The sequence below is a fragment of the Trachemys scripta genome, chromosome 6 (assembly GCF_013100865.1).
Source record: "Trachemys scripta elegans isolate TJP31775 chromosome 6, CAS_Tse_1.0, whole genome shotgun sequence".
NCBI lineage: Eukaryota > Metazoa > Chordata > Testudines > Emydidae > Trachemys > Trachemys scripta.
This window is the reverse complement of record NC_048303.1, coordinates 107,140,431-107,164,106: the sequence shown is the minus strand read 5'-3', so window position 1 is coordinate 107,164,106 and position 23,676 is coordinate 107,140,431. Positions and strand designations below refer to the sequence as shown.

Genomic DNA, 23,676 nt, shown 5'->3' with positions numbered 1-23,676 from the left:
GCAGGCGCGGGGCCACGGCTTCTCTCCCCTGCTGGGCACTAGGTGGCGCCTGCCGGGGCAGGGCCAGCTCTAGGTTTTTTGCCGCCCCAAGCAAAAAAATTTTTGGCTGCCCTCCACCCCAGCCCTGGGTTCTCCCCCCTTCCCCCCCCCCCCACCAGTGCCCTCCCCCACCCGCACCCAAATGCACATAGAAGGCATAGGGACTAACCCTCAAACCTTGTACTGGGAAAGGGATGGGGTTCTAGTAAAGAGGGTTCAGGCAGAGGAGCAGGTGTGGGAGTGCTTGGGGGCTCTACGCTGGAGCAGAAAAGCGGGGTGTGATGTACTTGCGGAGGAGAGTGGAGCAGGAGAGGGGATATCAGGAGGGGTGTGGGAGAAGAGGTGCAGGGGAAGGGGTGTGTGTGGGAGGAGAGGTCTGGGGAAGGGTACAAGGGGAGAGGTGAGGGTGAAGGGAGAGTACAAGGGGAAGGGGTTCGACGAAGGAGCGATGTGGGGAGGTACAAGAGAAGAGGCTGCGAGCAGGATGGGGGGTGCAAGGGCTGAGAGGGGCAGGCACTGACAGCTGCTTCCTTAACCCCATGCAGGCAGAACCAAGAGGATGGACACTGACCCCCAGGTGCCCGAGCCACGGGGGTCCCCCGGCGGGGGCAGTATGCCCCGCTTGGAGCCGGGCTCTGCCTTTCCCCGCCCCTGGCACTGTGGGGGCCTGGGGCAAGCAGCACGGGACTGAGGCAGGGGAGGTGCGCAGCGGTCTAGGTCCGGGGGCAGGAGGGGGCAGCTCAGGCTGCCCAGCCACTTGCCCCATCAGCGTGCGAGCTGGGGTCCGCGCCCCCTGCACAGCCCGGCGGCGTCCTGCACAGCCCACTCGGGCGGGAAAACGCCGCTGCGCCCTGGGGAGACTCAGAGCAGTAGCGGTGGCGGCAGCAGGACCCCTCCTCCCTGCCTGTATCTCAGGCCCCGCTTCCCTCCCTCCCCGGCTCCTCACACTCTCTGGGAGCCCCTCTCGCTGCCGCAGCCCGGGCTTGTCTCCAGGGGACGATGCTCTGGCTCTCCAGCGGCAGGGCTCTGGCCGGGGCTGCCTCCCGGCTTTTTGCCGCCCCAAGCAGCCCTGGAGTTCTGTCCCCGGCAGGCGCGGGGCCACGGCTTCTCTCCAGCTTAAGCCGCATCGCCGCGCCTGCCTGGGAGCGAGAACGCTGGCGCCTGCAGCCCTGGAGTTCTCTGTCCCTGGCAGGCCCAGGGCCATGGCTTCTCCCCCCTGCTGGGCACTAGGCGGGCGCACATAAGTGCCCCAGCAGGCGCCATGGCGCCCGTGGGCACCGCATTGGGGACCACTGCCCTAAATGAAATAGTTTAAATTGGAATAAAAATTGTGTATAGACCAGACTCTGTAAGATTTGCTGAATAACCCAGATAGGAAGATGGAGAAAGGCATTCAGCAAATAACTCTGTACTTTTATCTAGTTTTAAAAAACATTGAAGATGTTATGTTTAAATTAGATGGTTCTCAATGTTCATGGACAACAAGATTTTTTTTAACTTACAGTATTTAAATCTTTAAATCTTTCAGTCAGATCTGCTAAGTTTTCTGTATTCGATTTAATGAAATTATTTGTTTCTTCATCCACTTCAAAAGTATTTTTGACATGAGCAGTAGCTATGCTGATTGGTGTATTGCTGCTCTGACTTTTCAGGTGATCCCACCCAAGGAGTGGAAGCCGAGAAAACATTACGACGACATTGATGATCTAGTGATTCCAGCTCCAATTCAGCAGATGGTCACTGGTCAATCAGGGCTTTTCACTCAATACAACATTCAGAAAAAGCCAATGACCGTGAAAGAGTTCAGGCAACTGGCCAACAGTGACAAGTATGTATATTCAGTATTCTGTTTGGAAAGGACAATATGTAACCTTCTCCCACTGTGATTTTTACCTTTTTAGGCACCAGGTGATTTTTATGTCTATCTTACTTACTGAAGGCCATCCTTGTCCTTCTTCTAGGACTTGGTAGAAGGCACTACTCAGTGCTTAGAATGGTCTTAAAAAAATGGAGAGTCAGTCATCACCCCAACGTCTACCCATCCCCCTATCCCCAAATCAGTTTTTCTCCCACTCCTCACATCTGTTCTGTCCCCTTTCTACCAGTAATTCTGCCCCCACCACGCCCCAAGTCAATTTTACCCCCATATTTATACTACCCCCTTCAGTGCCCACATCAATTTTGCCCCCCACCTCACCTGTGCGCCTCTTGCAGCACCTGGAATTCTTCAGCCCCTCCCACCAGCCTGAGGGAAGGGAGGCTGGAACGGAGACCCTTCCCAGGCCAGGTGCTGCACGGGAGGGAGAGCAGAGGGGGAAGGAGCAGAGGAGCTGTCTTATTGCTCTTAGGAGGGTGGGGAAAGAGGGAGTAGAACTGTCCTGATCGAACTGCTCTGAGTGGGTGCGATCTTTCTGCTCACTTCCCCCTGCCTTCTTTCCCCCTCCACCCCCCCGTGAATAGTGTGGGCTCCTGAGGAGAAGGGAAATAACTGTCTGCCTGTTGCAGCATCCCTGATTGGCTGCTCTTCCCCAGGAGGCAGACAAGTGGGTAAAGCAGCCAACCAGAAGGCTTTTCCTCCAAGGTGGTACTAAAAGAGTGCACCTCTGCAACTGGGCTCACTTTTTAAAATTTTAATTTCCTGTGTCTGTGACCCCTTATGATCCAGCATACTTTAAATCCTGCTGATAATGAACTCTGTTTAGATTGCTATGATCATTTGTTTTATATGCTCACATCTGCATAGGGGTATATAAAATATAACTTCTATATATAAAATTATAGAATATAAAATGCCATGTAGTCATATAAACGTCTTATAGGCATAGTTTGGATTGTTCCTTTTACTCACAAGTGGTGAAATAATGCGTAACCATGCACTTGCATAGGATATCCCACGAGTGCAAACAGAACTGTAATTCTGCACACACCATAATAGAAAATATTTTAGAAGTATCTGTAATTAGAATTTTTATCCCTCTACCTATAATATCATATTGCTTTGTTATATTTAATAAAGCTATATGAGTTAGGAGTTCTTAAAAAGCCTCCTAACTTGTTACATTCTTCTTAAACAATGTAATAGCAGAAGCTCCTAACCTTTCTTTAAAGAAGATTTTTCCCCTCTCTTCAAAGAGGTCAGGTTTCTGTGGAGGACAGCTTCCTTTCTATGGGCATATCTCTGTGACACTAAATTGCTTTCCCCTTCATTTGGGATACCCAGATGAGAATGCCCTGAACGTGGATGTCATCTTAACATGGCTGAAGGGCTCTAGTCTGAGTGATAAACTGCATTTAAGAGAAGCCCTGGTCTGTAGGTTACTCATGGATTGCTGGGGTTCAGCTCCTGTTTGTTGAGAGACAGTCAGTTCACCATGAGGCTCTTCCTCCATCCTTCTCAATAGGAGCTGTGTCAGCTGCATGACTTCCTGTTTCCTGTACTTCCAAGTTTTCTTCCAAGCAGTCTGAACAGAAAGAGCTTGCAGAGTTGATCTAGAACTCTCTCCCCCTCTCAAGTTGTCGCATTTATGGAAGCAAATTTCCCTTTCTAAAGACTTTCTAAATAAGGGAGTACTGTGGCCAAACACCCTGAGGAAAAGGTTTTGGCAGAGTAGGCTGCTTGGCAATAGCAATAGAAGCATACTCCCTCTATGGGAAGTTAGAAGAATCTTCCCAGGCCACAGAAAAGGATGTAAAAATGCCCCATGTGTCTGGGACAAGCAAAGGGATGAAGACAAGATCCTCCAAAGATTTCTGCCAACTGGAAGAACTGGTGCATTTCTCCCAAAAAAGCTTTATGTGGGAGAGGGAGAAAGGAAAGCAAGGCCCCAGGAGCATTGGGATTCCTCCCCTTGCTTCTGGCCTGGGCTACTAAAGGGCAGAACATTTGCCTTTTGGATCTGTTGGGGATAATCTGCAGGATCTACTTGTGCTAGAACCAGCATGTGTTTGCACACTCTTCGGTGTTTATGCTTCTACAGTACAGGGGTAGGAACTGGTGACCATATTGCCTATTAACAGTAGTGCCTTTTCACCAGCCCAGGAAATGCGGTAGGCTAAAATGGAGGATGGGGTGGTGAAGAGAGACTGTAGGGCCACCAACTAGTAGTATATTGGCTCTTTCAAGAGCCTTGCGAGACAACAATCACACTTAATGGCCTAAAACTCAGAACAGGCAGTTCCTTCCATCTGTTGAGACAGGGACAAATTATCTGGGTAGCACAGGACTAATAGCGACATAAATCCTGTGAAAGACATTACCCAGTGTTACTTTGAAAGCATTGCTACTATGAAACCTATGGGTTTAGGACTGTTGAATATGTGAAAGGACTAAAGAGTGTGAAACTCTTATATTTGTCTAAAAGTACTTGGTCTGCAAAATCAAGTATAGAGCACATCAGGAACGTGGATGTTGGGAGACATCCAAACCATGAGGGTGAAAGGACAACTTTTTCAATTGAGGTCCTCTGAAACATGGCCTTTAATTTCATTCTCCCTCTGCAGATACTGCACTCCAAGATATATAGATTATGAAGATCTGGAGCGTAAATACTGGAAGAATTTAACCTTTGTGGCACCGATCTATGGAGCAGATATCAACGGGAGCATTTATGATGAAGTATGTATAGTTTTATACATGTCATTTCCCCCCCCTCAACCCTGGCCCGAAAGGTTAGTTAATGTTGCACTCTTGTATTGCAGCTGAGAACCAGGTATCTCTTGAAAATTGTCTCTCAAGATCCCCACTTTTGAGTTGCACGTGCCCTTAGTATGAGGCGCTTTAGACCCTCTTGGGAAGCAGTGTGCCCCCTTATGAATCTGAACACTGCTAGAGGGGCTCAACTGTCCTTAGCTAAGCATTTCTGGTATCTATAAGATCTTGCTGTAGCAGCTTATTTTTTTGGATAAACTAGTTTGTCTAGTTACAATCTTTCAAAAATATAGACTTGTTTGTGCAGAATCAGCTCTGTTACACATTTCCTGCCACCTCAGTGCTTTTTGTTATTGGTTCTGCTCAGTCGATTTCCAGTGAGTGGGATTGTGTGCATTCAAATCTAAATCCACCCTAATTGATAGTCTGTCAGATTTGGAGCAAAAATCAGGTTGTAAGTATTACGCATCATGCAATGGGATGGTGTCTAGGGCAGACCAGCACTCGGGTGTTGTATGTCCCCTATCACTGTGGTATTTTAATGTCTGATAGGTTGTTAAGATGGACACTCCCTTAAAAGGTGTTCTGCATGTGCATGATTTTGCCCTCTTCAAATATGAGTGCTACCTGAAACTCCTTCTCGATGAGGCGGTGTCAAAACTCACCTGAATTAGTCCTCCTCCACATTAGCGCTAAAGAAAATTTATTTCCTGTAGTGATTCTGTTGCTGGTTTGTTGCCCCTTTGACTTCTGAGATGAGTGTGGTGCTTTAGACCTGGTGGGTCTGGGATGATTCTGAGTTCACACTTCATTCTTCTAGACTTGCTGATTCCTCTTCTGTCTTTCTCTTCTTGGCTGCTTGGATATGCTCACTTTGTCATCTCAGAAGCAATCTTAGTCTGAGGAAGGGGCTTGGATCTGAGAACTGTCAAGGTCAACTTTGATTTAATCTGGAATGGGATCAGAGGTTAATCCCAAGGTCCCTTGAACTTGTGAGTTTCCTAGCAAGTTTATGATTGACCTTAGGTCTGAGGAACCTGCATGAGTCAGATCATTCTCTTCCGAGATGGCTATGTACAGATCCTCTGTCTGGCCTTAGGAATCATTCTACTCTCTGGACCTCTCTAGTTCTTGAGGTTCCTTCTTTTTACCACCTCATGCGTTATCCTACCTCTGTTCTTCTCTTGTGAGGAAAGTTAATACGGTTTTAACCAACATTCTTCGGCTTTGGAGGAAAAAAAAGTCTTGAAATAGCTTCATCTTTCCAACTGCTTCACCTTAGAAGATTAGTTGCAATACTGTTTACACAGCTGGTCAGGTCTCTGGCTGCATAGAAATGCCCTTAGAATTACTACCTATTTCTGACTGAAATAGCGGAGAAAGGAAATTTCTAGAGGAAGTAGGATTTTGCTGGTTGTTGACACAAGTGACTGACTGTTAGTACAGCTCTCATTATACAGTCAGAGAAATGTGAAATACCTATCAGCATCAGTTTTGCTACTTAGAGAGTCATTCAAGAAACTGCATAATATCCTAAGGGAGTAGTTAAGCAATGAGACCATCAAAAAGGAGAAGCAAAATTATTTTTGTAAGAATACAAGCGCGTCTCCCAACTTACTGGGTGAATCCTTCCTTCATAAGGGTCTGTGTTTCCTCCACTTTTTGATGGTTCTGCTTAGCACTTCTTTAAATGCTCCCTGCTATCTTTGTAATCACTAGGAGAAGTAGTGTGTAACTTGGGGCTTGCCTACACTAAAGGGAAAAGTCGATCTAAGCTATGCAATTTGAGTTACATGAATAGGGTGACTCAAATCGACATAGCTTAGATCTACTTACTGCGGGGTCCACGCTACACGATGTCTACGGGAGGTGCTCTCCCGTTGACACCCCTTACTCTTCTTGATCAGGTGGAGTACAGGAGTCGACGGGAGAGGGATCGCCGGTCGATTTAGCGGATCTTCACTAGACCTGCTAAATCAACCATTGATGCATCGATCGCCACAGCATTGATCATCCGGGAAGTGTAGACAAGCCCTGTGACAGAGGGTTTGTCAAAAGACAAATTGCTTACGGGAGTTTAATGGGAGGCCTGACCAAAATTAAAATTCAACCAGCCAAGGTGGTCTGAAAGACGGTATCTGAACTAGGTAGTTAAGTCTTTGAAAGCTATTAATAATCAGTGAAAGATATTTGTATCCCCAGTGGTCCAGCTCATGGAGAAAGCAGTGCATGTAAACCCTATTATGTATGCATGTAACTGGAGAAAACTGGTTTTGAAAGCTAGGGTAGCAGCACTGGATCGGGGAAGATTTGATAAGAGAGCTCTCTAGACACACAAAGAGTTTGTTGTTCTCTGGACAGCAAGAGATGCAGACAATCTGACCAAAAGGGGGTAGAGAGAAAGGATTGCTTTCAAAAGTTAGAAGCTTTCACTTTTCTTATTTTCCTCTCTAACTAAACTGGGAATGATTTCTCTAGTTTTTCTTTGAGACGTGTGAATCTATTATGTGAACCATTTTTTTTGGTTTAATTCCATTTTCTCTGTGGTTTTAATAAATCTTGATATCGTTAAGATAACTGTCATGAGGGCAACATCACACAAGCATCTCCAGAGTGAAATGAACCCCATCACGTCTAAGGGAGAGGTGCAAAAGGGAAAAGTGTTTCTGGAACCAGTACCACCTATCCGCTTTGGTCGAGACACACGGACAAAGATTTCCTGTCCCAATGAGTTGTGTTTTCATTACACTGCAACAAGTGAATACAAGGGGAGAGGCCAGAAGACCAAGGAGGAGATGAGAATTATGACAACACAGAAATAGAATTGGTGGAGACTGGTAGTGGGAAGACAATAAACTGGGAGATGATTAGAGGTGTGGACAAGTGACCAGGGCGGAAAAGAAGTAAAATAGCAGCCTGTGGAATAAAAGCAATACCATTTAAAAAGCAATACCATTTAAAAAAAAAAAAGGGGCGGGGAGGAATAGTGGTCGAAGGAATAGGGACGGGAAAAAAACAGGAGAGAGAGGAGGGGCCGACACACTGTGTGATGGGGCATCCACGCCAGGACAAGGCGCAAGGGGATCTGGAGGAAAGTGAGAGGTGATGCCTGGCACCAAGTCATTGCTGGGAGGAGGTTCCAGCTAGAAAAGATGAGGAATCATTGATAAAAATGGAAATTATTTTTTTAGACAGAACTTTTATTTCCCAAATTACTCTTTGTCCACCAGATGGTGCTCTTGGGCAACTAATGTGCTGAAGGCCAAGCTAGGGGAGAAACCTCTTAACTAGATTTAGAATCTAGAGATTGCTTTTGCGTGTTTGTCCATTTCAGAGATTTTTATTTATGAAGAAAGAATGGATGTAGTACTCCTGGCAACTGTAGTACAGTTGTGGGCAAACAGTGAAAGAAAGGGGGAGGTGTAATTAATTTCTCATAACAAGCTATTTGTGATAATGGAAACAAATGTTGTTTGTGTTTTTTAAAGTTAGGGAAACTATTGCAGACAACATGCTGCAAGCATTGAATTTACCATAAAACAATAAGGCAAATATCTCAAAGCATTTCCATTTTAAAAAAAAGCCAGCCGAAGGCACATGCACTAATTCATAGATGTAGTGTTGGATCTCTGCATTACCGATGTTTCCATGCCTTATAAGCATGCACTCAGATCTTCAAAATTAGTGGCAAAAGCTGCAGCAATGTAGGTCCTTTCTCTTTTGTTTACAAAACAAACAAAAACAGTTGCCATCCAGCTGACTGGTTTTGAATAGGATTTGTCTGTTTTGCACAATGACTTTCACTTTCTATTAACAAAGCTATCTCTGAAGCCGTGTACACCCCCGATTTTAACTTTTTAAAATTAATTAGAAACTGGCAATGTTGAATTTCTGAAATCCAAGACCTTGCTGGTGTTATGGGAGAGAGCAACTGAAATGACACTGCCGTGTATTAACAAGTGGTGGGTTCTTTTTCTCTTTAACTCAAAGGATAATGAGGGTTTAGAAGAAGGGACACAACTGTAAAGTCTGTTATATGGAATAAAAAATAGGAAAGGGAACAAAGCTATAAACACATTTTGAGTTCTGGCAACCAACATAAAGAAGCAAACTTTGCTCTTGTGATTTATTATATTACCAGAACCCCTTGAATGTATTTATAGTGTTGTATTTCATGGTTAACTGTCTCTGTTTTGTTCACAGATTAAATTATTTATAAAATTAGGAAATATCCTAAAATGGTAACTGTTGTGAAAACACACTGTGGGTTTATAGAAAAGAAATTCAACGTAGAAGGCTTAGTTAGGTCGAAGTATTATGCCATGCTGTACACATCTTTTATTGTTTTTATATTTAATTATAGTACTTTGTAAGAGAAGGACAATCCAGTTGATTCAAGAAATAATGTAGGGAAGCATTCCACTAAATGTTTTTCTGTGGCCACCATGTCATCTGACCTTGAGTAAAAATGCTTGTGCCAGGTCTACCCAAGAGTTTACACTGTTAATAATAATAATAAATAATAATGATAATAAATAGCACTGATGTGGCTAGTTACAGTTACTGAAAATGGAATAAGCCATTTTCTACTGTAGATGCACCTATGGGAAAAAAGAGAAGAAAAGGTTTAGAAAAGGTTTAGAGAAGGGCAACTAAAATGATTAAGGGTTTGGAATGGGTCCCATATGAGGAGAGATTAAAGAGGCTAGGACTTTTCAGCTTGGAAAAGAGGAGACTAAGGGGGGATATGATAGAGGTATATAAAATCATGAGTGGTGTGGAGAAAGTGGATAAGGAAAAGTTATTTACTTGTTCCCATAATATAAGAACTAGAGGCCACCAAATGAAATTAATGGGCAGCAGGTTTAAAACAAATAAAAGGAAGTTTTTTCACACAAGCACAGTCAACCTGTGGAACTCCTGGCCTGAGGAGGTTGTGAAGGCTAGGACTATAATAGAGTTTAAAAGAGAACTGGATAAATTCATGTAGGTTAAGTCCATTAATGGCTATTAGCCAGGATGGGTGAGGAATGGTGTCCCTAGCCTCTGTTTGTCAGAGGGTGGAGATGGATGGCAGGAGAGAGATCCCTTGATCATTACCTGTTAGGTTCACTCCCTCTGGGGCACCTGGCATTAGCCACTGTTGGTAGACAGGATACTGGGCTGGATGGACCATTGGTCTGACCCAGTATGGCCACTCTTATGTTCTTATGCTCTTAAGAGGCATAGGAGAGAAGGAATCAACATCACCAATCATACCTCTCCTGGGATTAAATTGGCTAAATATTTATACTCTGGGATTGGCTGTTATGACTGTCACAAGTGCTTTACCAATTATTAGAGGGTGGAATAGAAAGAAATGCCTAAAACAAGAACAGAAAGGGTAGACGAAAGACAGGGGCAGAGCATCACTGATTGGCTCATGGTAGAACATACTTCCAGCTGGTGTGTGTATTTATTTGTTAAGGTAATCTAAGTCTTAATATACAGTCTGGCACTACTTAGGGATTGTAAACAGTTAAAATGTTTGTTTCAAAGGCTACATTTTAAAGGGCCGTTTGTTATGATTTATTGCAATTTTTTTTAAGGAGACTGGGTCATAAACTTTTGTTAATGGTTTAGGGGATGCTAAGAGTATTACAATAGCTCTGTAAACCTGGTGTTAGTGGGATCATAAATGAAACTGAAATTTGGCTCTGTTTTTTTTTTGGCCCAATCCAATAAAATTAAATCTTGGGATACCATGTAAAGTAAAAAATCCTCCCTATTCATTACATCACCCAGCTTCCTTTTATCAGGAGAGTTGAGGCTGGCATTTTTGGGAGAGCAAAGTAGGTGTAGGACAACTCTATAAGAGTTGTCTTCTTCGTATGGCTGATGTAAATGTAGACCGACAACTACAATTTTATATCTAGATGATTAAGCCAGATAATTGCGTCTGGAGTAGCAGAGTGTATTGCTGTGATACCTCATTAATATTTGTGAATCAGGCATTAAGTTGTTATATGTTCCATGGTCTGCTCTGGGTGACCACAGTCGCACACTAGAGAGTCTTAAATTTTCCATTTGTGCAGCAAGTATCCACGTCTTCCATGGTTTGTGTGGATATGGTTTAGGCTTATCCAGGAACTTCGTGGGAGATCGAAGCCATGAATCTGCTGCTCCGGGTCTTTCACTAGGTGTTTGTGACTTCTTGTGAACTCCATTCAGCTTTCTAGGTTTCATGAAGGTTGAAGTTGCATTGTTGAAGGTTAAATGCGTGGGTCCACAAGGGCTTACTTGACTTCAAGCGGTGGTGAGGGATGTTGTTAAGGTCCTGGTGGATGGGAAGACATTCATTTTCCATCATCCTCAAAAATTCCCGAAGGGTTGTGGCATCATGGCAAATGGATGTGGGAGTAATGTGTGACAGCATGGGCAGCCAGGGTGTTGGGGTCGACTTGAGGGTTCCAGTGATGCACCGCATTGTTGTAGTCAGTTGGACATCAACAAGTAGAGTATGGCTACTTCTTATCTATACGGTTGCAGCGTACTTGGCTACAGAGTACACAAGGGCCATCGCTGATGTCTGTAACATGCATGCAAGTGCTTCCCAGCTTATGCTTGCCAGTTACTGGACCAGGCTGACCATTGTCTTCATCTTGGCAGCTACCTTCTTCAGATGGTTGTGGAATGTTAGCATGCAATCAAGCTTCACTACAGGATAGGTCAGAGTGTGGTCATGTCGCACAGTGTGGCCACAGAAGGTCAATTTTAGGATGCTCTTAGCGTTCCTGTTAACAAGATGGAATGCGGTGACTGCTGTTTTGTGAGGATTTGTCTTGAGCCTCCATTTCTGGAACTATTCCTCCCTGGGTTTAGGTCTCTGGTCAAGGTGGACTCGATGTCACCGAAGTTGGCTGCTTGTGTTGCCAGGCGAGGTCATTTGCCTATGCAACTTTGGAGGCATGTTGCTCGTGCAGACATTAAAAAGCATTGGCTCGAGTACTGAGCCTTGTGGCAGTCCATTGGTGAGGAACTAGGGTGAAATGACTTTGTTGCCCAAGTGGACACACAGCCACCTATTGCTCAGCATCGTCCATAGCAGGCATGGTGTTTTGCGACAGGGGTTCATCCTTGCAAGCTTCAGCATCAAGCCCTAAATCCAGACTCTGTCGTAGGCCGATGACCGGTCTACAAAGGTTGTGTCGGTCTTAAATTTCCTCTGGAATCTGGCCTTGAAGTTTTTAAAAAAAGAGTACAGCAGACTGCTGGTTGATCTGAAGAAAGGAGAAGCAAAGAATGGTATCATACCACTAATGATAATTATCCTTTAAAAAAAACCCAAAATGAATGGTAGTTAGTTCTACATGGACCCATTTTACTTTTATCATGGAAAGCTACAGAAGAGCTCCTGAGCCTACTTTAAATCTTAAGCTAGACCTTTCGCTTGAGCTATTGAAAGCTACAAGATTCTTTGCTCTTGAGAAAGAAAAGAGTCAGTTTTTCCAGGACTCTGAGTTTTCATACCTTTACTAGAGACATCAAGCTTTCCACTTCCATCTCCACAGTGTGTTGAAAGTTGATTCAAATGCTGTTAATAGAGCCATATGAACACTGGACAGTAGTTAAAAGTAACAAACAGGGCTTATACACACTAGTGCTTACTTCACTATAATAGAAGTTGCTCAGGGTTGTGGAAAAGCCACCTCCCTGGGCAGTGTAAGTTACACCGACTTAAGCATTGGTGTGGACAGTGCTAGGCTGGTGGGAGAAGTTCTCCTGCTGATGCCACTCGGGGAGGTGGAGTAATTGTGCCGATAGAAGAGCTCTCTCCTGTCAGCACAGAGCGTCTGCACTAGCAGTGCTACAGCAGTGCAGCTACATCGGTACAGCTGAGCCAGTGTCATGATTCTAGAGTAGACTAGCCCATAGTCACCCAACATATTGGGGGAAAAAGGGAACTAATGATCTTTCATTTGAACTGTTAGCTGTAAAGGAAAGTTCAGGCAGCACTTCTCAGAGGAAATAAAAGGTAAGTCTAATGAGCTACAGCAAGGGCTATAGATAATTAGGCACTATAAGTATGAAACTTAAAAAAAAATTGCTTCTTTGTTACAGAATAAGATAACCAGGGAAAAAGGGTATTTCATCTTTTAAATAAAAAATAACCTCTTATTGCACAACTTTGTCCCTTAGGTCAGACTGCCTGAGGTGTTTTTTGAAAAAAACACCCATTACATTTGACAAATATGCTCCTAAAATATACGTAGATTAGAAATATAAATATTTTTTATTGCAATTAAATAACATTTTTTATAATCTAGGTTCGCTCCAGAAAGATTTTAAATAAAAATATTAACTGTTTTCCATAAATGCCCAGAATAAATATTGATTGCATTCTCTCCATATGCCAAGGATGACGAATAAATGGATTCTAACTGCTTTTCTACAATCAAGTGGTTGTCTACTAAACATTACATATGAATGAGCCTGTGTACTGTTAATTTAATGTTGGATATTTAAATATAAAATAGCCGGTTGACTTTTGAATTTTGAGAGGTATTCTTATTAAGCGTTGAGATGTTGGAGCTGAGCAACACTTTTAGAGCTCCTGGTTTCTTTGCTGTCAGTGTTGCAATTGTGAGAATTAAACACAATTACATTATTGTCAATGAGACTTAACTCCATATTACACTGAGCAAATGTTTTGCTTTGAAATGTTTGGAATACCAAAACAGTATTTTCCATTTTATAAAGTAACATCTTGCAACATTACAGTTGCAGAAATAAAACTGATTTTCTTATATATTCAAAGAGGATAAAAAAAAATTAAAAACTGGCCAAAATATTTTTAGACCATCATTAGCTAATAACCACCTAAAATGTTTTCGTCCAAACTCTATCAACATTTCCTCCAGGCTGAGAACTTCCATGCTATGCAAATAGATAATGTATAGGCTGAAGGGGTTGTGTATTTTGTATATTCCACACTCATTTGTTTTTCTATGTTCATATGGAAATTTGGCCTTGTTTTTGGAAGAAATTGGCAGTGTGTTGATTGGTAGTGGTGGGGAAAGGACCAGAAAGCCATAGATACAGGAAATTAGTATCAGATAAATTGGTGACTCAGAATAGTAGGAGAAATTAAGAGCATAAGAATGGCCATACTGGGTTAGACCAAAGGTACATCCAGCCTAGTATCCTGTCTTCCAACAGTGACCAATGCCAGGTGTCCCAGAGGGAGTGAACCTAACAGGTAATGATCAAGTGATCTCTCTCCTGCCATCCATCTCCACCCTCTGACAAACAGAGGCTAGGGACACCGTTCCTTACCCTTCCTGGCTAATAGCCATTAATGGACTTAACCTCCATGAATTTATCTAGTTCTCTTTTAAACCCTGTTGTAGTCCTAGCCTTCACCACCTCCTTAGGCAAGGAGTTCCACAGGTTGACTGGCTATAAAAAGATAGGGCTATAAAAAGAGTATACCTTAATGCCTTGTTGGTTATCTGTAAGAAAACAACATTATGGACGCACAATAGAATCTCCATGGTTAAGGTTGTTTTCAGTTTTCCACTTAAAGCAGATATTCAGTGTCTTTGTTCCGTAGAAAGAATACAGTGTATCTGCCCTAAATTTACAACACATAATCTGTGAGCAAAGATTTATTCTTCTAGGGATTTTCAAGTAAATCTGTTAATTATTTGAGTAAAAATTAATTAAATTTGGTCCTTTAAGTTTACTTTGAGTCTCATGATTTTTATACTCTGCATACAATTACTAATTTGAAAGGGGCACTTTCTTAGCAGCATCTAAGGGAAAAACTATTTCCTAAGTTTACAACTAGGTTAATTTTTGCGATATTGACAATACTCCTCATAACTGACTGTTTCTTCATCACATATATTTTAGGTCACATTTATACACCAGAATCTGGACTTTTGTTTAAAATAATTTTATTTGTAGCCTTTGTGGTTTTGAAGAAAATCTTGAAAACCTGAACTGAGAGTTTTATTTGCTGGCTGGCCCTGTAATTTTTTTTTTTATTTTTATTTTTTTTTATTTTCTGGCTGGCATAAACTCATTTAATAAAAACCAGAATCTTTGTGAATGTGCACCTCCATCTTAGGGGCCCATGTTGTTCTTCATTAAAGTAGCCTTTGTGGTCAGAGATCCTTCCTAAAACTAAGAAGCTCAGAAATTTATACATAGAATCACTACTTTGTGAATCAGTTAAGGTTGCTGCACATGTAACACACAACCTCTGAAGCAAGGATATGAAAATGAAGACACTTAATGATCCATACCCTCTCCTCCTCTACTCAGAGATGCTGCCTTGCCGACTGCACAACCACCAGACATCACAGACAATGTATTGCAATCTTAATTCTGCGCAGTAGGGATGCTGGCATTTCAGCACTCCTTTCCCCAAACTTGAGAGTGAGATTTCCCAGAACTGTGCAGAGCTTCAGTAGAGGATGGGAAGAAATCTGGTCTTGCTTAACTGTGAGCATGTGTTTAAGTCCTGTTATCATCAGGGTCCCTTAAATGCATGTTTAAGTACTATCCTAAATAGGGATGCTTTCTTGAGTTGGGCCTAAATTATTTTGCTTGAATGTCCTGGTGTTCTGTATCTCTATATATCTAGTAATTTCTACCTTACTGGTACTCGTGATTGCTGTTATAATAAAATGTGATTTCCTTCTCTTTACTTTTAGGGAACAGCTCTGATCTCAGTTAGTTATTTTACATCACACACAGTGATGCATACTCTAGCATCTGAGATTAGAATTGCACTTAATGGGTAAATATAAAATACAGCAAAAACAACATGTAGGGCTTTAAATACATAATTCCTATGGATTATAATGATGGTAAAATAACTGAAATTCCATGCAATTCCTCAGAAGATTTCCCCTTAAGTATTTTATTGTCCAATATTTTATTATGATTAAAAGTGTTTCTGAAGTGACTTAGTGATTTTATTTTTTTCATCCTTTACAGAGCAATGTTGAACTTTCAGAAGTAAATAAAATGTCTGTTTTAAGTTACTGTTTGTTAAACACTTTCATATTGCGTGTTTTTACTTTGGAACCTATTAAAATATGCATCCATACCTTTTTGAACAGGGTCCTAGCTTGTAGGTATATACCTACAAAAGAGTTTTATTCTCTTTGGCAATTATTTTTAATGTAGCTGCACTTATAGCCCCTGTCAGGATCGGGGTCCCAATGAATTAGATGTTGTACAAACCTCTAGGACAATGTGTTCTCTGCTCTGAAGATCTTGCAATCTTAGGGCCTGATCCAAAGCCCATTGTATTCAATAGGAGTCTTCCAGTTGACTTCAGCAGGCCCCCTAAGCGCTTATAATATTGTACTGGCGTATTAATATATTGCAGCATTAGATAAGGTTTATACCACTTAATTAGTAATGTTGAGTACTGTTGAAATTTCTTGATAATTGTTATTTTTCATTCCTCTTTTCAATTAAAATACCTTTTGGAATCATTTCAGCAGATTGTGTTTTCATTTGGTAGTCATATTACTTTTAGTATTTATTAATGTATTTTATGTCTCTGTTCCAGGATATTGATGAATGGAATATTGCCCATCTCAATACAATATTGGACGTTGTGGGTGAAGACTGTGGAATTTCTATTGAGGGTGTAAATACCCCGTATCTCTATTTTGGCATGTGGAAAACAACATTTGCATGGCACACTGAAGATATGGATCTCTACAGTATTAATTATCTCCACTTTGGGGAGCCGAAGTCATGGCAAGTTTAATTTTTTTTAATGAAAGCTCATTTTGAAAGATGTTTCTTTTTTGTTTCAGCTGACTAAAGCAAACAGATGAGGTAGAATTATTTCATGGTGAGGAGCTCCATTTAAAAAAACAAGATAGGAGTGATTTGGTGGGCAGCTCAGAAAGTAATGAAATTTGAGTCTTGTGTTTGAAGGAGAATGGCCTTAATATAAACTTCTCCTTTTAAAGGAAATGGCTAAAAAGAAAAATAATCTGGGACTCAACTGAGTTCAACAGAAAAAACAACGAATAGTTAATCAGGCATTACTTGAATCAGGAAATCCAGGATACTATTTGAGAGAACTCTTATTAGGGCCTCATTGAAATCATCGGGACAGATTTGGTGTCTTAACCCATGTGAGCAAAGTACATAAGCATGTAGTTCATTTAAATGTATAACCAGACCTCTGAAGTCAATGAGATTGCTTAAGTGCTTAACATTAAGCATGTGCTTAAGTGTTCTATTGAATTGGGTCTGTATTATCTACTGCAGGGGTAGGTAACCTATGGCACATGTGCCGAAGGCGGCACATGAGCTGATTTTCAGTGGCACTCACACTGCCCAGGTCCTGGCCACCGGTCTGGGGGCTCTGCATTTTAATTTAATTTTAAATGAAGCTTCTTAAACATTTAAAAAACCTTATTTACTTTACATACAACAATAGGAAGAGACCTTCTAAAAACATTAAAATGTATTACTGGCACATGAAACCTTATATTAGAGTGAATAAATGAAGACTCGGCACGCCACTTCTGAAAGGTTGCTGACCCCTGATCTACTGCTACACAGCAGACTCCACATGAGTGGAGACTGAATGATCAAGTACATCTTAACTGTGATGCCCGCAGCCAGAGAGGTTCTCTCTCCTGGACTGTTAACTAGACAGCATTATGGTAGTGTGAGGAGACAACTAGTCAACTTGCTATGTAGTGGACGTCCAAGGTGCCGTGGGGGTTGGTGTAAGAGAGAGACTTCGCATTTTTCACTCTGATTATCAGAAAATGATTTTTAGTTGAAAATACTGGTGACCAGAAAGGTGATGGCGATAATTCATATTATGTTATGTTGGTTGCTTTATCATCTGCTAAAGCTGCACATAATGCTTGTCATCCCTATGTAGGTGCCGATTTATTTCTGGTCATCCAGTTATGATGATGGGAATGTTTGCAGGTGATGTTCACTAATGGTGTTACTCAAATTATGTCCATGCATTCGGTCACTTCTGAATTAGGAGAAAGAACTGTGACATTTTAAATATGTAAGCTGGCAAACTGAGCAACTTACTAAAAATATTGCAAAAGCACAGTAGGAGAAGCAATGTTTTCTAGATTCTAGTTCTAGTCTAAATGCTTTGCATTTAAATACAAGACAGTGGAGCTCTCGTTACACTTTGTGATAATATTGAGAAAGTAAAGAGGACCAGGACCATAACTTCAAATCATGTGAGTAGCATATATCTGAGTTTTGCATCATTGAATAGTACATTTTGTTGGAAATGATTGGTTTAATAAATTCAAGTATATTATGACTTCACTGTAGGAAAAGAAGATGAACTTTTCAAATACAGCATTGATGTATTGATATAGTAAAAACTACCTAAATAGGCAGCTCTCCTTTAAACACAAAGTTTCTGTGTTCGATCCCAAGAAATATGAAAGTAATTTAGAAAGCAATTTTGCAAAACACTTAATATTGTAAAATTCCAAACAGCAAAGACACTTACTTAATCCTCATAGAACATGGACATATTCTGACAAGAATTTAGCAAAGTTCTGATTAGTGCGTTTTAAAGTATTTTAAAGCAAGTTTTAAGATATTTGTGCTGAATGCCTCTCTAGTCTACAAATAGGTTTTGAGTCCTCCAAATAACTAAATAAAATTTAAAAAAGAAATCTATTTGAGTGACCCCTAAGGAGGAATAGTGGACACTAAGCACTTCGTAATTTTATAAATGTTCACACTGTCAAGTCAGATTTGGCTCAGAATTAGGCCTTATCAGGAGAGGGAAGACCCAAAGAAGTGTTTCTATTTAATTTTTTTGTATTTCCAGTGGAAAATAAATATTCTTTGCACTGTTTGCTACTCAGACACTGAAGCATTTAGCTCCTGTATAAAAACTGGAACATTCATTGACTAGAAATGGTTGTGCCTGTTTTCACATTCTGAAGTGAAATTTAATACTAGCATAAGTAGTTAAACGTTTATTAGATTTTTCAAATTCTTTCAATTTTAATAATCTCAGCATTTATAAAATGGGTAAGGATTTTATTTTTTTAAGCATGTGCTCTTTAACCTGATTGTTAGGCACTGCTATCATAAGACATAGTAGAAAATAATTTTGAGATGATGTAATTTTCAACAGAACAGAAATTCTTAGTTTTTGTTTGGAATCAGAACAAAACTCCCAAATTTCAATATTTTTTTAATTGAAAATTCTGAACAATTTCAGTTCTGAAATATCAAATAGTTTCATTTTGATAATATTGAAGCATTTTGTTTTGATAAGGTAAAACATTTTCATTTCAATAATGTTGAAAGTCTCTCTATAAAATATTAAATATAACACACATAAATAGTACTAAATATAAATATAGTATATTAAATTAATATTTTAATTCAATAGTTAAAATAATGAAGTCACAATACAATTTTTTTACTTTAGTGAAACATTTTGACCTCACAATGATTTGTTTAAACTTTTTCCTATTGAAAATTCTGTCAAAATCCACGTTTCCACAAAATGTTTCCATTTCAAGTAAACTACATTTTTTGATGGAAAAACTGTTCCACTGAAACATTTCCAAAGAATTCTAATTACCATTTAGTTAATATAAAAAACATTGTTAAAGAGTTTCACAAATGGGAGCTAGGCACTCAACTCCCACTGATTTTTTTTTTTTTTTTTCAGCAAGAGTTGAGTACCTAACTGCCCTTTCTGCCTTTGAAAATCTCCCCTCCAAAATACATTGTGAATTGCTATTATATGGTAAATGGAGACCGTTTATAAATCATAGAAAAATATTTAGTTTCTTGATCATTCTTTGAGCATAAGCACTTAATAGGGCCACATTAATTTTATAACAAAATGTATTTACATTAAATTTAAGTACAGTTAAGTTCAGTAAATATTAAAAGCTAAAGGCATTTTGACAGCCATAATTAGATGATGCTCAGCTGCATCAGAAGTACTACAAAATGAACTGTAATGACAGTTGACTCATTTGGTTGCTGAGCAACAGAAGACACAGATCATGACACTGACAAATGCCTGTGTTAGTGTAATGGTTTAGAATGAAAGCCATAAAATGGAGGAAGTAGATGGGCCTAGAATGAAGGGGTCACAGTTTAGAGGGCCCCTGCACCTGTATTCCCCCTCTGAGGTCCCTCAAGGGTATTCACTTAAAGGTTACCGGCTCTTAGCCATCTTCTCTCTTCAGCCTGACTGGAGGTTTTGAAGGCTGCTCAAAGTTTTGAACATAATTTTAAGGGTTCAATTAAGTCTCTCAAGAGCCCTTAAGTCTGGGTGTGGTAGGAATATGAACAAAATGGTTGAACCCCACATTTCTCTCATAGTCCTTCAGGCAGATCAGGCATAAAGTTTCCCCCCTGATCATCAGACTCTCACAGGGAAACACCATCTGGCTAAATAATGCTAGCAAAGCCACCTTGTCTACCTCCATAGAGGATAGAGCTATGAGTTCTGGGTATCGGGTGGCACAATCTGTTATCACCAGAATACACTTTATCCTGTCCAAGTAATTTTGCTAAGGAGCCTTTCTCCAGCCCACCACTTAATTCACAGATCACTAGCAACTGCTACTTTGGTGAATCTAAGATTCAAAAAATAATTTACTAAGATGAACCATGTTAAGATGCATCTTGGCTTTGAATTGTGACAAGAGCCTTCTATTTCTTCCAAGGGCCAAGACTGACCGAGGTTACGGAACTAGCATGCTTCAAATATGCTGACCACAATGGCAGCAATTGGGGAATGTGGAGCTAATTTCTGAAAGTATCCTGTGGATAAATACTGCACCCTATTCATTATACAGTTCAGTTCTCAATATTTATGCAAATAAGAGTGTCTCTGTAAATTGTATATCTTGATTCCACAACTGCAGTTGCCATACCCACATGGAGTCCAGTGGGGCTCTGTGCAGGAACAGGTCTGTGTGCCATACCTAGTCAGTTGCAAGATCAGGGCCATAATGAATATGTGTGAGTGTTTAAATGTGTAATATTTCTTTTTGGAGTTATTTTTTGCTTTAGGATCTGTAATGCCTGAGAACTATTGTCCAACACAGACAATAATTTGAAGGGAAATGGGTAAAGAATGGAAAACTAAAGAAAACATGGGAAACTGCAGCAGCTGGGGGAAAGAAAAAGATACAGTGAGGGGACAGTTACTAGTTTTGAGGGTACGATTTATTATTACAATTGATTTTCTTTGCTAGTAGTTTCATTTTTATTACCATAAGTTTTCCTTTGCATTCTTTTCTGAAAAAAAGTGGAATTCTATAAAATGGTTATTTTACTATAAATTTATATTCATGACAATTATTTAAACAGTGCTTTGATATATTTTTTTATTTCCTTGTAGAACGTTCTTAGTTATCTAGCAAAGTTGTTTGAATAATTAATAGTTTACTTAGCCCATATATTAAAGGGAGTGGCTTGGTGACTTTGAGTTCACAACAGTTTGTGTTGGATACTTGTTCACATTACAAAAGGCCTTTTCTGCTGGCTGTTGTAAGGTGTTTTTATCTCCCTCCGTTCCCCTCCCCCCCCCCGGTCTGGTTAATATTTTTAGGTTACAGGATAAAGCTGATGCACAGGATGGTACGCTGGGAGGATTTGTGTCTTGACTAATAAATTGAGAAATTTTGCTCATGGCCTAAGTATTGAACTGCACTTGGAGCTAAACCCTTCCTAGAGAGCAGCACTAGCATCTGTATAATAAGATTCTAAGAATGTCACTCTGTGTCTCACTCTGAAGCCTAAAATATCTCTTGAGCTAGTGTGAAGTGATGGAAACAGCTACATGCATGGTTGAGAATTCTTTTTGTTCAGAATTTCACCAAGTTCAATCATCACTGAGCTTCGTGTCTTTTCCAGTCCAGTTTTTAAGTTTCAGAACATTTCGACTTCACAAATTACACTTTGTATGGTGTACAGCTACAGTAATGCCATGAGTCCTAGACCATTGTGATATCAGAGGTAACTCAAGAAATCACCCATACTCTACTGCTACTTTGCATGCAACAGTTTAATGGGTTGTATGAGGGAGACTGCACAGAGGGTGGACTACTTGGCCCAGTTGCCACACTTGTGCACCTAATTCCCACCTGAACAAATCAACACACACAACCACAACCAGCATACATAACCCCAAACACACAGTGCCCCTAATTGCAGCACTGCCCCATTTGCCGTCTGCACAAATCCATACAACTCTCTCCCAGCATAACACAACCAGCATGCACAATAACCCCAAACACAAACAGCCCCCTCACTGCAACATACACTCCTCATTTGCTACCCTCCCAAATCTCCTAACACAACCCTGCCCCAAACCGATCAACACTACCACACACACAACTGCACAATCAACACGCACTAAATCCAAACCTCACTCTGAAGCCTAGAATGTCTGCTGAGTCAGTGTGAAGCAATGGAAACAGCTACAAGCATGGTTTAGAACGCCTTTTGTTCAGAAAATCACCAGGTTCAATCATCGCTGGTATTTGTGGTCTGTCACTGTCCAGTTTTTAAATTCTCCTCTATTTTTGGCCTTTTTACACACATGACTTTGTTATGCCTGTGTGACAGCATGGGCTTTCAGCTACTAGTATAATGATAAAGGCAGAATACTGAACAGAATATGTAGATTGGAGCCATGTAGAAGATGCATATGATGCGCCAAGATATGATATGTCCATAAATCCAAAAAATTTGAATAGGGTCTTTAAATTTTGGAAAACAATCTAGGCACGTTAGATATTTGAAATCAGTTTATTCTTGCTGCTGTTATCTGACTCCAGTAAAATACTGGTGAAGGTAGATCTCAGATCTGGAAGGATTAAAATGATATAAATCTCACTGAAGAATATTAGTGAAGGGTACATGAAAGTGTTGATTAAACAGGAGCAAAGCAATTATTTTCATGGCAGTTTGGATATTTTGAGTTCTGTTGTAGTAAGACTAGTTTCATTTTTATTTGTTAGAGAAAAGCATGTGTGTGTAAGGTTGTTCTTTAGACAGGACTATTTTTTGAATTGCAAACAGACAAAATGAATACGTTTTATTATTGGGATTTGGAACTTTTGTCATATATGGAATCAAATCTGTTAATTTCTGTTTAAAAAAAAAAAAAAAAGAACACGGTATAAACTAACATGACAATGTACATAGATAAATACAGAATGAATGGGTCCTCAATTTGTAGCAAGGCATTTTCAGTGGCATTCCTTCTGGTCTTCACATTGTAACTCCTGGGAATGACGGGATAATACATTCCCATATGATTTGTTCTATATATCACAAAACACTCTGGAGAGAGGGTCAGTCATAAGATAAAGTGAAGGGTAAGCTTCAGAAAGGGAAAGTGACTCCATAACTTTGAGAGAGCAGGATGGAGGGAACATAGAAAGCCAGGATTGGAGGAGCAGGGTGAATTATCTCAGGAGTAAATTCATGGGAGGTCAGAGGAGTAGAATGAAGCAAGTTCGCGGTGAAGTTTGAAAGAGAGAATTTGAATTGGATTCTTAGATGACTAGAAGCCAATGAAGATGACCAAGGACTCAGATATTGGGCAGGCCTTCTTTCTGGAGCAAGAGAGTATTCTGATTGCAAGTACTCTGATCCTCTGAAGATAGCAAGAGATTCTGCCATGCACACAAGAGGAGGGTGCAGAGGGACTGGGTTGTGGCTGGAGCCACACCCTTTCCTGTTGCCCCTCTTCTCACACAGCTAGAATCTGCATCTTCTAACAGGAACTGTGCTCTCCAGTGATTGCTGGTGTCCTCAACAATTGTTGGCCAGCCCCTGTTAAGGTGATATGGTGAGGGAAGCTCCTCTGCCCTTGTGGATTAGGGAAGGCTTCAGACAGTCCCAAATGGAACCGATTTAAGGTATGAATATCTATTTCAGGGGAAGCATTGTTCAGGTCAGGATGAAATTGACAGCGTTCTGGAATT

The 23,676-nt window shown here is 40.7% G+C and overlaps 1 protein-coding gene across 6 annotated transcripts in view; it reads left to right on the top strand.

Moving 5' to 3' along the window:
• The window catches only part of KDM4C (lysine demethylase 4C), a 422,176-nt gene that overhangs the window by 55,477 nt on the left and 343,023 nt on the right, over positions 1-23,676 (top strand). For all 6 annotated transcript variants that reach the window (XM_034773514.1, XM_034773513.1, XM_034773515.1 and 3 more), the window contains 3 exons: positions 1,692-1,867; positions 4,540-4,654; positions 16,257-16,450. In XM_034773514.1, coding sequence (XP_034629405.1) covers positions 1,692-1,867; positions 4,540-4,654; positions 16,257-16,450 — 485 coding nt within the window. The remainder of the gene's footprint in view (positions 1-1,691; positions 1,868-4,539; positions 4,655-16,256; positions 16,451-23,676) is intronic.